Raw genomic sequence first — 14,560 nt, 5'->3', positions numbered from 1 at the left:
ATTTTTAATTTTTGAAAATTGAAACTCCATTTAGATTTATTGTGCCCTTCACAACCTATGCTTATATTTGAGGAGGATGAACAAAAACAGGAGTGCTAGTTGTGAAACGAAGTGCACACGTAAACAGTTTGATTCTAGATGATTCATCAATGTCATGAAGACAGAGAGAATTACCGGTTGGAGGAAAGCCAGTTGATATCAATAACTATTCATGACATAAGCCGATCAACGTTTGTATATAATTAGGTTTAACTTAAGCATGAATTGTACCTAACTGTACAATAATTAGAAGACATTCCTGGAATTTTCTGCAGAGAATTCAAAGAAAGAATTTTCAAAAACAACATTAGGAGTTTCAGCTGAATTATTGCTGGGGTAAAATCAACCCTGCGTGACTAATACAGGGTTAAATGAAGCACGAGAGGTTTCTGGGTAAATGGTCTGGGAATGAGACTATAGACGGAGACTTCTAGAGCTGCTGCAAATTGATAATTTCTTAGAAATGTTTATTGTACTTCGATTAGCCAATGTATTCATTTGTGTTTCACAAATAGAGTAAATAGCCTTAAATGGCATTCGTTAGCTTATTTTTTAAATTTAGCTAGTGATCCTGTAAGTAAAAACTTGCTACTCATACAGCTATCGTATTGGTTTTTTGGGGAATATCGTAGCACGTAACCAGAAGCACAAAATAGTAGGGTTTTAATTACTTTTTGGGTATATATCTTTTGTATTTAGCTAAAACTATAAAGTGGAATACACATCTTAGTATTCCACTAATTAATTACACTGTATTTAAACAGAAATCACACCCCAAACTAGAACAGCAAAGCAATATGCACAAAGTAGAGGGAGTGCTTTAGCTCGGGGGAGAACTGAAGTGGGGGGATTATCTAACACATCAAGTCTAAAAAAATGCACAACTTGTGAAATGTTTGCAGACTTTCTGGAACGGGACATGATCAAGCCAAGGATGATGTCTTTGTGTATGCTAGGTGCAGAGAGTGCCAAGAAATTAAGTGCCAACTCAGAGTTCTATGGTCGTTTATGAGAGTTTGAAGAGTAGGGTAGATGCCCTCGAAGGAATTAAAACAGGGACTCATTAAACTCTCAGCTGCCCAACTCACTCAATGCCAGAGTTCACTCTAGTGCATCAGGCAACAGAGCACCTTCACGGCAGAATGCACTCGTCCCACAGGAGCTAGTTATTGCTGGTGACTCTGTCAGGGAGACAGGAAATATATTGTGCAAAAAGGATAGGTGGAACAGGACTAAGGTATGACATTTAAAGTAGATATCATCTTTTAAGAGCACAAAGGGTGATATTGTTGTACACGTTGGCAGTAATGACATTAAGAGTAGAAGATCTGCAGACTTATTTAACAACCACAGGTCAATGTTGAAAAAAAAAGTTGAGTTACGGTTAAATTTGAAAGTGTCTGCAATTCTGCCCAGACACGACAGGAAGGAATATATGACGAGAGCCTTGTCAATCAATTCAGCCATGTAGAGATTGTGCAAGGATCATGGGGAGAATTTTTCTCAGCGTGCTCTGTGCTTGTTAACATAAGAGATTGTTTCTACAGGGATGGAATACACTTAAATAGAAGGGGTGCAAGAATATCTGCACCCTTTATATATTTTGAAGGAGCAGCAGCCTGGAAAGAGAGGTGCTGGGGATTTCAAGGACTGCTGGGAGTCATCATGGAACAAGTAAATACATGAGTTGTGTTAGGGTAACTAAGATTAAGAACAGGTGCATGTATACGTGCATATACACTAATACTAGAAGTATAGTAAATAAATTTGATGAATTTGAGGTGCTGATCAAGACATTAAAGGCAGATATTGTTGAGATATCAGAGATATGGTGTTACACAGATATAAGCAGTGCAGGTTTGGAATTTGGGGAGTATAATGTGTAAGGAAGGATAGGAAGGGAAGGAGGGGTGATGCTGTTAGTTAAACACAAAATCTAAGGAAGTGCATCCAGTTGACATGGGTGGATAGTGCAGTACAGTCAGTTTGGTATGACATAAGCATTGGGAAAGCACAGTTGAGAGTAGGAGTGCGTTAGAGGCCTAATGACTCTGATGAGTACAATGAACAACTGTACAGAGAAATAGAGCAGGCCAGTATATCAGATGATTTACTGGGGATTTTAACTTCCCAGATATAGATTGTAATTTGTGCATTGGTCACTCACACACTAGTAAGACTTCTGTGGATTTATTGGATGACTGTTTTCTACAGCAGCATGTTTGAGAAGCATCCAAGAGTAACACCCCTGATCTGATTATCAGCAGTGATTATTCATGCATTAAGAATCTGCAGATAAAGGAACGACTAGGTGGCAGTGATCACAGTGTACTGCTGTGGGATTTACTCAAAGATGTAACTACTATCAGGGGTAAAGGGAAGGGTTTTTGCTTTCGTAATGGTGACTACAGTGGTCTCAGAGATGTTTTAAATTCTATACATTGGGACCAACTGATGACATTACCAACAGCAAATTCTAAATGGGAACCATTCAAGGAATTAATCTTGGAAGCTATTAGGCTTTTCATACCAACTAAGAAATACTGTTCAAGGTTTAGGCCTAAATGATTGTCAGATGAACTAAATAGACTCGTGGCAGAGAAGAAAAATGCATGTGACGCATATAAATTATTAGGAGACACAGATGCCTATGGTAGATATAAGATAGTCTGTAATCAAGTCACAAAGGATACAAAGAAAAACAGTAAAGACTTCTTTACTTATGTAAGCTTTGGAAGGAAGAGGATGAAACAGATTGGTCCACTTGATACCGACGGTTCAATTGTTGATGAAACTGCTGAGGTAGCTGACAAAACCTACTATCAGGGGTAAAGGGAAGGGTTTTTGCTTTCGTAATGGTGACTACAGTGGTCTCAGAGATGTTTTAAATTCTATACATTGGGACCAACTGATGACATTACCAACAGCAAATTCTAAATGGGAACCATTCAAGGAATTAATCTTGGAAGCTATTAGGCTTTTCATACCAACTAAGAAATACTGTTCAAGGTTTAGGCCTAAATGATTGTCAGATGAACTAAATAGACTCGTGGCAGAGAAGAAAAATGCATGTGACGCATATAAATTATTAGGAGACACAGATGCCTATGGTAGATATAAGATAGTCTGTAATCAAGTCACAAAGGATACAAAGAAAAACAGTAAAGACTTCTTTACTTATGTAAGCTTTGGAAGGAAGAGGATGAAACAGATTGGTCCACTTGATACCGACGGTTCAATTGTTGATGAAACTGCTGAGGTAGCTGACAAAATTGAATGACTATATTTTGCATCTACATTCACACATGGGGAATATCTATAGGGAAGTGGAGGCCAGAAGCTTATCAAAGTCTCAGGGAGTTAAATGATTTTGCAATAACTGAGAGCAGAGTGGAGGAGAAATTGAAATTAAACATAAGGAAAGCACCTGGGGTGGATGGGTTATTTTGTTATTTGTTTTTAGGAGCATTAGCAACTAAGGCCATATTGCTCCGGGAATATGTGGTGGTCATTCCCTGACCTTTCCACATCCTCCGTATTTGGTGGCGACAGGATCGAACCCAGGTCTAATCAAGAAGTGTGGATTACGCACTGCTGCTTCTTCCCACCTGGCTATGGAGGCATCAGGGGTGGATGGGATCTATCCAGTTATATTAAAGGAGGCAGCAAAGGAAGTAAGCAGGCCTTAAGCCATGATTATGAGGGCATCCTCTGACACATGGGAGTCCCCACAGATTGGAGATGAGCAAATGTATCCCCAATTCACAAAGGGGAATCGAAAGATAACATGGGTAATTACAGACCCATTAGTTTAAAATCTGTTGTGGGGAAAATAACAGTCACTGCAGGATCATCTAGACAAGACTGCAGTTATAGTTCAGACACAGCATGGGTTTATTAAGGGGAAGTGTTGTCTGACCAATCTGTTTGGATACTATGATGTGGTCACAAAGGAACTGGATGCAAAAAATAATTTTAATACCATATACTTGGATTTTAGGAAAGCTTTTGATACTGTTGCACATGGAAGACTACTTTACAAGTTTTAGCAGTATGGCATTAAAGGCAAGTTGCTACAATGGATAAAAGAATGGTCGAATAGGAGAAGACAGTGTTAATCATGGACACTGTTACTGTTCTTCATCGACTAATGTTATTGGTGGGGTTCCCCAGGGGTACATGCTGGGCCCATTGTTGTTTTATATATTTATGAATGATATTGATGAAGGTATATCTGGCTTAATGTCCAAGTTTGCAGATGATACAAAGGTTGGCAGGGTAGTTAATAACAGTAAGGAGGGTGCACTACCACAACAGGGTCTAGAAAAATTTTAGCAGATGGGCTGAGAGGTGGCAACTGAAATTTAACACTGACAAATACAAAGTACTGCATATGGGAAACAGTAATCGCAGAGTAACATACCAACTGTGCAATACTACACTCAGGATGGTGGAGAATAAAAAAGACATGGGGATAATTGTGCAGTCAAATATGAAGTTTTCTAAGCAGTGCAGACAGGTTGCAAATAGTCATGTCAACAATATATAGGAATTTTGGTAGACCGGATAAGGAGGTGATTATCCCCTTGTATAAGGCAATGGTCACACCACACCTTGAGTACGGCATACAGGTCTGGAGGCCTCATTTTAGGAAAATGTTGAGCCACTAGAACGATTACAGAGAAGTCCCATAAGAGATTATTGACTGGAACAAAGGGTTGCTGTTACCAAGATATAGGTTTAAGTTCTACAAATTGCAGCATGTGGAGACTAGGCAACTGTGAGGTGATCTGATTGAGGTGTATAAAGCCTTGAATGGTTTGAGCAAGCTCAATGCTGATGGGAGGATTCTTCCTCTAGCTCAGAGGGGGGGGGGGAGCATAAATTCAAATTGAGGAAAGGCAGTTGTAGAACAGATATGGTTGATTACTGGAAAAAACTTCAATCTGTTGTTGTGGCAGTTGACAGCTTAAATAAATTCAAGGCTGAACTAGACAAAATTTTGGAGTGAATGAATGGATGAAACAGGAAGGTTTTTTTTTTTGTGTGGGCTGATGCTATATAAGCTTGCATCATATGCATCTATTAATGCTAATTCAGAACTATCCTGAATGACTGTATCCAAATTTGAATAATAATAATCAGAATTAAACAACATCCACATGAAGGTTTTTTGTTTAGCACTTAATGAGATTGAGTTACTTCATTTATTTGATGAAAGATTATATCTTTAGCTACATTCAGAGTTAAGATCTAATCACCATTTCCAGAACTTTTAAGTATCATAAAGCCAAAAGGAGGATAAGTTTAAGACATTATAGTAAGTATTATTGTTATCATGTATACCATTCAGTAACAAGGTTATGTTAGCCATGGAAGCCACCCCCCCCTTGCTCCTTGATCATTTAACGGAGAGAGATAACTGCATTGCTGAAAGAAATATGTGCAGCTCAAGGGGACATTATAATAAGAAACCACTGTGTCAGCCACTGCTTTGCAATGAGGCTACATACCTTTTGAAATACCCCTATCCCTCCATTACAGTATAGTGGTTTTTTCCATATAGAATCCAGTCTGATTAGAGGAATTTAAGTCCTTAATCAAGCAGTTAGCCAACATCGTGCAGAGACCCCTGCAAATTGTTTTCCCCCCCACCACATATCATGCAAACTAGCCTGTAATACACTTGTACAGACATAATAGATAACAGTACAATATAGCCTATGCAGCTGATGCTCCTAAAATCCCCTTCCCCTAAACCCTTATATTCATTTATTGCTTTGTTTCTGTTATGATCCCTTCATATAAACTCGTGGCTAACTTTATGCCAAAACATTGTAATCAAGAGTGCATGGCTTACACAAAATTCCAGTAATTCTTTACCATTACTGTTAGGTTTACCTTTACCTCTAAATTTCCTTAACATCTGTATAGCTGAAATTAATTGTCATTTTCAAAATTTATTAAAATATTCTGTAGTAATTTTAATTAATTTTCTACCTTACCATTTAATCTCCAACCATTACTGTTCTTTCTTTATCATTAATTTTCATGGCTCCTTTAACAAAGAACTCTTCTACTTCCTCTTTTCCTGGATCTTCAAATAAGGTGCATGCAGATAATTCCATCAATCTAATTTCCAAAATAATTCTAGGAGATTGCCAGATAATTAAACTTCCCTCCAACTAGTTATAAAACTAGTTGCTATACCTTCCCTCCACCATATCTTAATTCTAGAATAAATTAGTTTATAAATATTTAGCACTGCAACTCCTGTGCAGTATCTCTCTCTCTACTAAAGTAGCCTTTAAGAGAATTCTTCTGGTCTCTAACAGGATTTAAATCCAGACCTCTTCACATTACTGAAAAGTGGGTAAACCACTATACTGTCACAGAGGATGTCATTAACCTAGTTAAATGGCAAGCAACTTTTTTTGGTACTTGGGCCAACTCAGGAGTAGAGCAAAAAAATAAATAAATATGCTATCTATAGTTGTTCCATTATGTGTAGTATTTATTGAAAGATTTGATGACGTATCCAAGTTGAAGAATGTTTTCATAAATGAGCAGAACTCTTTTCCAGCCTCAGAGTTTAATTGTAAAGAAAAAAATTACAATCAATCTGAAAACACCAGGTGACTTGAAACCAGATGCATTTTCGGATTAACACTTTTCCCAGTTTCTGAAAGTTTTTTGTATCTTAAAACCTTAATATTTCTGTTTCTAAGTTCCTTAGCTTTCCAACGACATGCTGCACATCCACATTATCCCGTTTATTATGTGAGAAAATTTCCTTGATCACATGTTCATATTTTTCGCTACCCTGTAAAAACTAATGCAATTTTCAGGTTTGAAAGTTTTTCCTCTAGTACAGAGCTAAGACGAAGCTCTGTGCAAAATTTCATTAAATTTGGTCCAGTAGAAAATAAATTATTGTTGCCATCATACAAGTTGCAATAATTCGCTTCTGTTATTCCAAAATTTTTTGGAATAACACCGCTAAAAACGTTCTTAATGTCAAAAATAAATAAATTTTTACAGGCTGCATTATAAATATCGATATATATATATATTTTTTTATTTATTTATCACTGATATTACAAATTGGCCAATTCCATCAAACTTGTCAGGTGCCTGTATTGAGGCTGCCACAATTATTATAATATATAATGATCATCACTAACATAAATCTTTAGTGTTGCCCATTATTGTACTGAGTTGCGCACATATAGCATCCCTTCCTATTTATCTACATGCTTGATTTCACATGGTACAAACACAAGATGCTGTAACTGAAGGGATACTCCTTTTCACAAAAAGGAGAAGTGCACCTAATAAAGTGGCTACTGTGTTTATAATTAAAAACATAACATCAAATGTTTTACTGTCGGCTTAGTCATCAGTAAATTTTATAATCTAATATTTTTCCTTATTCATGAAATTAGATTGTGGACCACGAGGCCTGCAGGTAGTATTTTGCTGATAATTGATCTAGTTCCACTGATCATTTCATTTTTGTTGTTTATTCTTCTTAAAACAATAAAATTAGACGGCACTTATCTTGATGATTAGGGCCTCCGTAGCCGAGTGGTCAGGAGCGGAGTGCAACAGCACACGCTCCTCGAGTAGACCGGGGTTCAAACCCCTGACTGCTAAATATGGTCGATCTGCCAACCCGCATTGGACTAGCGTGGCAGATTATGGTCCATTTCCCTCAACATGAATTGTTGAGGAGGCTTCCATTATGCAGTGGGTTGATAATAGCTGCAATTTACTTTCTTTTTTTTTTTTTTTTATCTTGATGATTATTCCAGTGGCATATATTTAAGACTATCCTAGTTTCATGACAAACAAAGCAGGGACTTTGTTAACTCAGACAATTTACTTTCTTAGTAATTAACAATAATCATCATAAGTAAGTAATTAATGCAAGTCATATCACGACTATTTTTCTTGGGAATTTTTGTTGCATCAGCTACTCAGGCCACAGTGTAACAATTCCTTTAGAGCTAGTTTTAATTCATGCTGTTTTGTTACATATGTCTGCACAAGCATCTAAAGGGTGATGTGTATGTTGCGTCAACTGCAAAACAAGAATAACTTGTGGGGAACTCTACTCCGAGGCTAGCTACACAACCCCAACAGAAGTGGATTTGTTAGAATTCTTCTGGTCTCAAGGAGGATTCAAATACAAATCTCTCCAAAATTATTGCCAAGTGCAGAAACAACTATACTGCCACATGATGAAATATTCTGCGTTTCAATGTTATCATGAAATGTATTAAAACCACATTTTATTTTATATATATATTTATTTTTTTGCTTATATAGCCTAAAAGTACTTAATTTTTATTATTATTCAAAAACAATGAAAGGTGAAATAGTGAGGTTCAATATTCTTGCCACACCTTCTAAAATGAATACCACTAACTACAGCATTTTACAGAAATAAAAACTTACATTTTGCATGCTGATCACATAGTGCCGATGCACGCATATCACATAACCTAATAGTTCCTTTACTACTACTATATACAAAAACATTGCAATGAGACGGGTGGAATTCAGATGTTGTTATTATTTCTGTTAATTCCTCCATATTTGTGGGTTTTATATCAACAATATCTGTTTCAAGTTAAGTCATTCAACCACAATTTATCTTATATGAATGATATAAAAATCATATAACATGACAGTTTAACAGTGCTATAAAGAATAAAACATCCATAATGCTTCATTTAAAAAAAAAAAAATCAATCAAAAAAACATGGTTGCTGCATCCTACTGTGGAGTCTTATAATAGAAATTATAAAAGCTGTTCAGATCGAACAAGTTTGTGCACAGCATCATGTTAGTTCAAAGTAAATCACTGAAGTAGGTGAGATGGCATCATTTTTGTTATACCTAATATTGTGAGTCAGGGCAACTTGTGAGTGCCTTCACAACGAGTTGCCCTGATAGTGCACTCCTGCTTCACCGGTGGAGAAGACTAATGTTACTTATTCTCAGCAGATACCACCACCACCCAGCCAGCCCTGCTGTTACAATAAGTGACAACCTAGTTAAGAAGTATAAGTCTGAGGCTTTCAGCCCTAAAATCTTTTTAAGTCTTTACTATCACACACCATCTGGCATCTCTCATATTGTGGAGTTAAACTTCATAACAGGGTTGTCACTTATTGTAATACCAGGGTACCTATCTGTCCACCGATGAGAGGCCAAGAAGCCTTGAAAAGGTGCAGCCTGGGTAGTGGTATCCGCCGAGAATAAGCAACATTAGTCCTTCCCACTGGAGAAGCACTGCTTATTCAAGGAGTGCAATATCAAGGCAACTCGTTGTGAAGACATTCAACGATATGAGATATAACAAAAGCCATGCCATTTCACCTACTTCGGTGATTTACTTACAAACTAACATGATTCCATGCAGTAGTAGAACTAACTTGTTCGATCAGTGAATTTTCTGTAGTCCGAGTCTTTCAGCCCTAAAACCTTTTTAAGGCTGTTGAGATGAAATGCAGAACAAGTGAACAGTGGAATATCTAATTTAGAGCATATAGACACCCTGCACGTACATGTTGGACATACGTACAGATGCAGCATATCAGTACATAAATTGTGGAATACACATGGATTCACTGAAATTAGATCTGTAATACACACATTAATTTCAATGAATTTATCATTACTCTACGTAATGATCAATTCATTGATCATTACTTGATAGTACTCCACTGATCATATCAGTGGAGTATTCTCAAGTGAATGTTTCCATTGAAAAAGAAAACCACTTATGTAGAACAACTTGACAAACAAAGGGTTACAAACAGTTCAAACAACAAGGTCTGGCTAATTCATCTGGGCTTGAGCACAGATGAATTAACCAGACCGCATGCCTAATTTTAGGCATGCGGTCTGGCTTTACTTGAAGTACTGTTGTACTACATTGTACAACAGAAGTACATTGAAGTACCGAAAGCTTGAGGTACTGTTAATTATCTATTAAGATTCTTAGCAAAGCTAAAAATAAGATAGATCTGTATTGGTTAGCATTAAATTTAAATAAAGGAACGTAAAGAGAGTAAAAGTTTTCAATTATATTAATAGATTAATTAATTTAAAAACAAGTCTCTAGGAAGAGGAAGTGAACCACCTTTTTCCTGGTTGTCATTTATAAAATTATGATTTTAGAAATAAACAAGGAGTTGCTTTTTATTCAGTCAGTAGGATTTCTTTACCAAATCTCCTCATGCAAATAAATTACGAAATGATACATTGAAACAAAATTACATAATTTAAAACTCAATGTGTTCCTCACTATTGACACATGGACAGTCCAACACCCCAGAATCACAACATCGAACCCCAACCCAATCCCAGAAATATTAAATCCCCATGCAACCTCTTAGTGAAGGAAGACATTTTGTCATAAACGCGAATTTGGAATACGAATAAAATACTATTAAAATGAGATAAAACAATGAAATTAAAGAATTCCTCCCTTAAGCAGAATAAAACTTTGGCTAGTGTCATGTTCACAGGGTGGAATGAAACTAACAAAACGTGTTCGGAATCTAATAAATAGGAGAATAGTCTTTGGTATGCATGCGTTCGAATGACCACGAATGTTAATAGTTTTTTTGTATTTTCATTTCTAAAGTCTCAGCAATCAATACCAGTATAATTATGTTCAATATTTAAAATTTTGGCTTCATCCAACAGGAATGTGCTCGGGTTTTCATTTATCGCATGGAATGCTAGTTCCGATGCGTTTGCACATGATGCACAGACTGATGCTTTATGCTGCTTAACCCTCAAGTTTAAAATACATCTGGTAGATACAATGTAAGAAAAATCACAATCCTTACAAGAAATGTGAGGTTGTCACAGACATTCTCTCAGATATGCCAGACAAGCTGTTCTTGCTACCTGGGAGTCTAAAACGCTGATGGAACTGATATTCGGGTGTCACTCAAGTCATAGTGGACCCAATTTCGGCGAAGTCCGGACGGTCTATGACAGCCAAATCCTCTGCTTGCACCTTCACGATGGTGGGACTGTTAGTAATCCTGGGTATAACCTTCATGCACAAGTACATGGTGGGTGATCACCCAGGTGTGAACCAACGTAAGCAGGGGTCGAGGTGTGGCGCCCACACCACATGGAGGAACGCCGCCCCTCTATGTTACCAGGCAGTACTAGGTGGTAGATGACTCATCAACCGGCGAAATACCACCACTTTGCTTATTGGAGGCTTGAAGTGGTGGAACCCATGTTTAGTCTCTAGAGCTAAGTTCCGGCCAACCCTTCCCTATCTCTTCCATCATGCAGTATGATTGATGATTTTTGAGGTTATGATGAATGTCGTGGCGAGATCCAATATTCCTTACATTTCAAGGGTACAGCTCTAAAACGGTGTTCGCAGGCCGGCCGCTAGTTAGTACACAGGACTGAACCTATTGGTAACTCTCTAGGAAGCTTCCGGATCAGCTAGTGTATAATCTTGCTACCTCTACTCTGCCAGATAGTGACTGGAGGGAGTCCGAGTAGTGTGTATGCGGGGAGCATTGTCGAGGCCACGTTATGTTAAGGATCTGGGTATATTCTTACCACATGTATGCCATATCCAAAAATTTCATTACTTCATACAGCATGTCCCACCCACTTTTTCTTACTATTGAATACACCATGAATTGTCAAAATAATAGAGCAAGCTTATCTGCGAAAAGATCTAAACCTCCCAACGACTTCCTAATTCATTTCACAAATATACGTGGTCTCAATTCTAATCTCAATGATGTCCATTTCCACTTGCAGTCTTCCAAACCCCGTGTACTTTTTCTGACGGAATCTCAGTTATCAGTTGATTCAACTACTGCTCATCTCAGATGTCCAAATTATTTGCTGTATGATTCCTTTCGACTCAAAGGTGGTACTTGTGCATATGTCCGTTCTGATATTCCCTGTCAGAGACTTGGCAATTTGGAATCTCCTCTCTTTGATCTTCTCTGGCTTAAAATCTCTCTACCTCATTGTGTAAAATTCATCTGTTGTCTCTACCGTTCTCCCAACTCCACTAATCACTTGGAGCTCTTTGACTTCCTCTCTTTGCAACTTGACTTTCTCCAGTCCAACTTTCCTAACAGTGAGGTAATTTTCCTTGGTGATTTTAACGTTCACAACTCCAGCTGGCTTCCGTTTTCTAGTCACACCGACCCAGCAAGTCGAGATGCTGAGGCTTTTGCAATTACTAATGACCTAGCACAGATTGTTCATTTACCTACAAGAATACCAGACAATCCTAATCATACAGCCAATACGCTTGATCTTTTTCTCACAAACAACCCTTCTAAGTACAAGGTTGAAGTGAGAGGTCCTTTAGGCACTTCAGATCACAACTTGGTGATTGTCTCTTCTCCAATGGAACCTTTATCTCATGGCTATTCCCAACTTCGTATTGTTTGGCATTACAAGAATGCAAAATGGGATGACCTGTGAGACTTCTTTTCTTCTTTTCCTTGGTCTGATTACTGTTTCAAAACTTCTGATGTCAATGTTTGCTCAGATCGTGTCAGTGAAATTATTCTTGCAGGAATGGAATCCTTTATCCCACACTCCACTTTAAAATCTCTTCCTTTATCTAAACCTCGGTTTTCCAATAAATGTGCTAAAGCTGTCCAAGAGAAGAACGTTGCATATCGTAACTGGCTTGTTTCTAATTCTTCAGTTTCATTTTCTGCCTACACCAAAGCTCGCAACAATTGTAAAGCAGTTATTAATCAGTCCAAACTAGAGTTTGAACAGGCTAAGAGTAGAAAACTTGCTTCTTGCCCTAATGGTAGCCGAGCATTCTGGTCTCTTGCCAAAGCTATTGGCCGCAACTTTTGCCCATCTCTGCTCCCACCTCTGTCCAAACCAGATGGTTCTGTTGTCACTTCAGCCAAGGATAAAGCTGACCTGCTAGCATCCCATTTTTCTTCGAGCTCATGTATTAATGATCTTGGTAAAACACCTCCCACCATTCCTAACACGCTCCATTCAATGCCTCCTGTGGTCTTCCGTAAAAAGGATATCAGAAGGATTTTGATGAATCTTGATGCTACGAAAGCTCCAGGTCCTGAAGGTATTTCTCCACTTGTTCTCAAAACCTGTGCTCCTGAACTTACTCCTATTCTTTGCCGCCTTTTTTCACTTTCTTATTCCAAAGGTGTTTTTCCTTCTGCTTGGAAATTTGCTCATATCCAGCCAGTTCCTAAAAAGGGTGACAAATCCCTCCCATCCAATTATCGTCCCATTGCAATTACTTCTACTCTTTCTAAAGTAATGGAGAAATCAATTAACCGCCAACTCTTAAACTACCTAGAAACCTTCCGTCTGATCAACGATCGCCAGTATGGATTCCATCAGTGTCGATCCACTGGTGATATTCTGGCTTATGTTACCCATTTATGGACTAATTCAATGGAAAGGTTCGGTGAAACACAAGTAGTTGCTCTTGACATCTCAAAGGCTTTTGATCGTGTTTGGCATAAAGGTCTTCTAAACAAGCTTCCATCCTATGGTTTGCCAACTGTTTTTAGTAATTGGTTATCCAGTTTTCTCTCTGATCGCTCACTGAGGGTGATGGTAGATGGCTCTCTGTCTTCTAACTTCTCCACTAATGCCGGTGTCCCCCAAGGTTCAGTTCTTTCCCCCACTCTTTTCCTCTTGTATATCAATGACCTTCTTCCATTGACTGGAAACCCTATCCATAGTTTTGCCGATGACAGCACATTGCATTCAACTTTCCATTTTGAGAAACCTTGTCCAGCTCAATCAGCTTCAAGTTCTCGAAAATCTGCTGCCAATTCCTTAAATGCCGATCTTCAGGTAATTCTCCAGTGGTGCAAAGACAACTTAGTTGATTTCAACCCTTCTAAAACTCAATCTTGAGTATATCTCGCAAAAAGGATTCTTCCGCTCCTATGCTTATCTTTAGTGACACTCCGATTTCTAGGCAAAATGATATATCTCTTTTGGGGATTACCCTGACTTCTAATCTCCCTTGGCACAAGCACATTACAAATATTGCTTCCTCTGCATCTAAAAAACTTGGTTTTCTCTTTCGCTCTCAGCGTTACTTTTCTCCCAAACAGCTGCTCACTCTGTATAAATCGCAAATCCGCCCTGCCATGGAATATTGTTCCCACATCTGGGGTGGTGCCCCCAAAACCTCTCTCAGGCTTCTTGATTCCATTCAGAAGAGGGCAGTTAGGTTAATTAATGATTCATCTCTAACAGAGTCTCTCCACTCGCTTTCTCGTAGACGCACTGTTTCTGCTGCATGCCTCTTCTACAGATACTTCCATGGGCACTGTTCTTCTGAATTGGCTTCTATAATTCCCGCTCTCTCTTTCAAAACAGTCCGAACACGTGCCGCCACCAGCCAACATCCATTTACTGTCCAACTTCAAACCCACAGAACCAACTTTTCATCTTCCTCATTTATTCATTCAACTGCCATTTTCTGGAACAACCTTCC

The 14,560-nt window shown here is 38.2% G+C and overlaps 1 protein-coding gene across 3 annotated transcripts in view; it reads right to left on the bottom strand.

Annotated features, from left to right (window-relative positions):
- LOC150087293 (serine/threonine-protein phosphatase 2A 55 kDa regulatory subunit B beta isoform-like) overlaps positions 1 to 14,560 on the bottom strand; it is a 217,783-nt gene that overhangs the window by 42,661 nt on the left and 160,562 nt on the right. For all 3 annotated transcript variants that reach the window (XR_016546876.1, XR_016546877.1, XM_090371959.1), the window contains exon 6: positions 8,500 to 8,664. Coding sequence is in view for 1 of the 3 variants with exons in the window: in XM_090371959.1 (XP_090228085.1) it covers positions 8,500 to 8,664 (165 nt within the window). In the remaining 2 variants the exon portion in view is untranslated. The remainder of the gene's footprint in view (positions 1 to 8,499; positions 8,665 to 14,560) is intronic.

The sequence above is a fragment of the Mastigoproctus giganteus genome, chromosome 4 (genome assembly GCF_048544385.1).
Source record: "Mastigoproctus giganteus isolate SK-2022 chromosome 4, ASM4854438v1, whole genome shotgun sequence".
NCBI lineage: Eukaryota > Metazoa > Arthropoda > Arachnida > Uropygi > Thelyphonidae > Mastigoproctus > Mastigoproctus giganteus.
The sequence above is the reverse complement of the archived record's forward strand: the minus strand, read 5'-3'. Positions and strand labels throughout refer to the sequence as shown.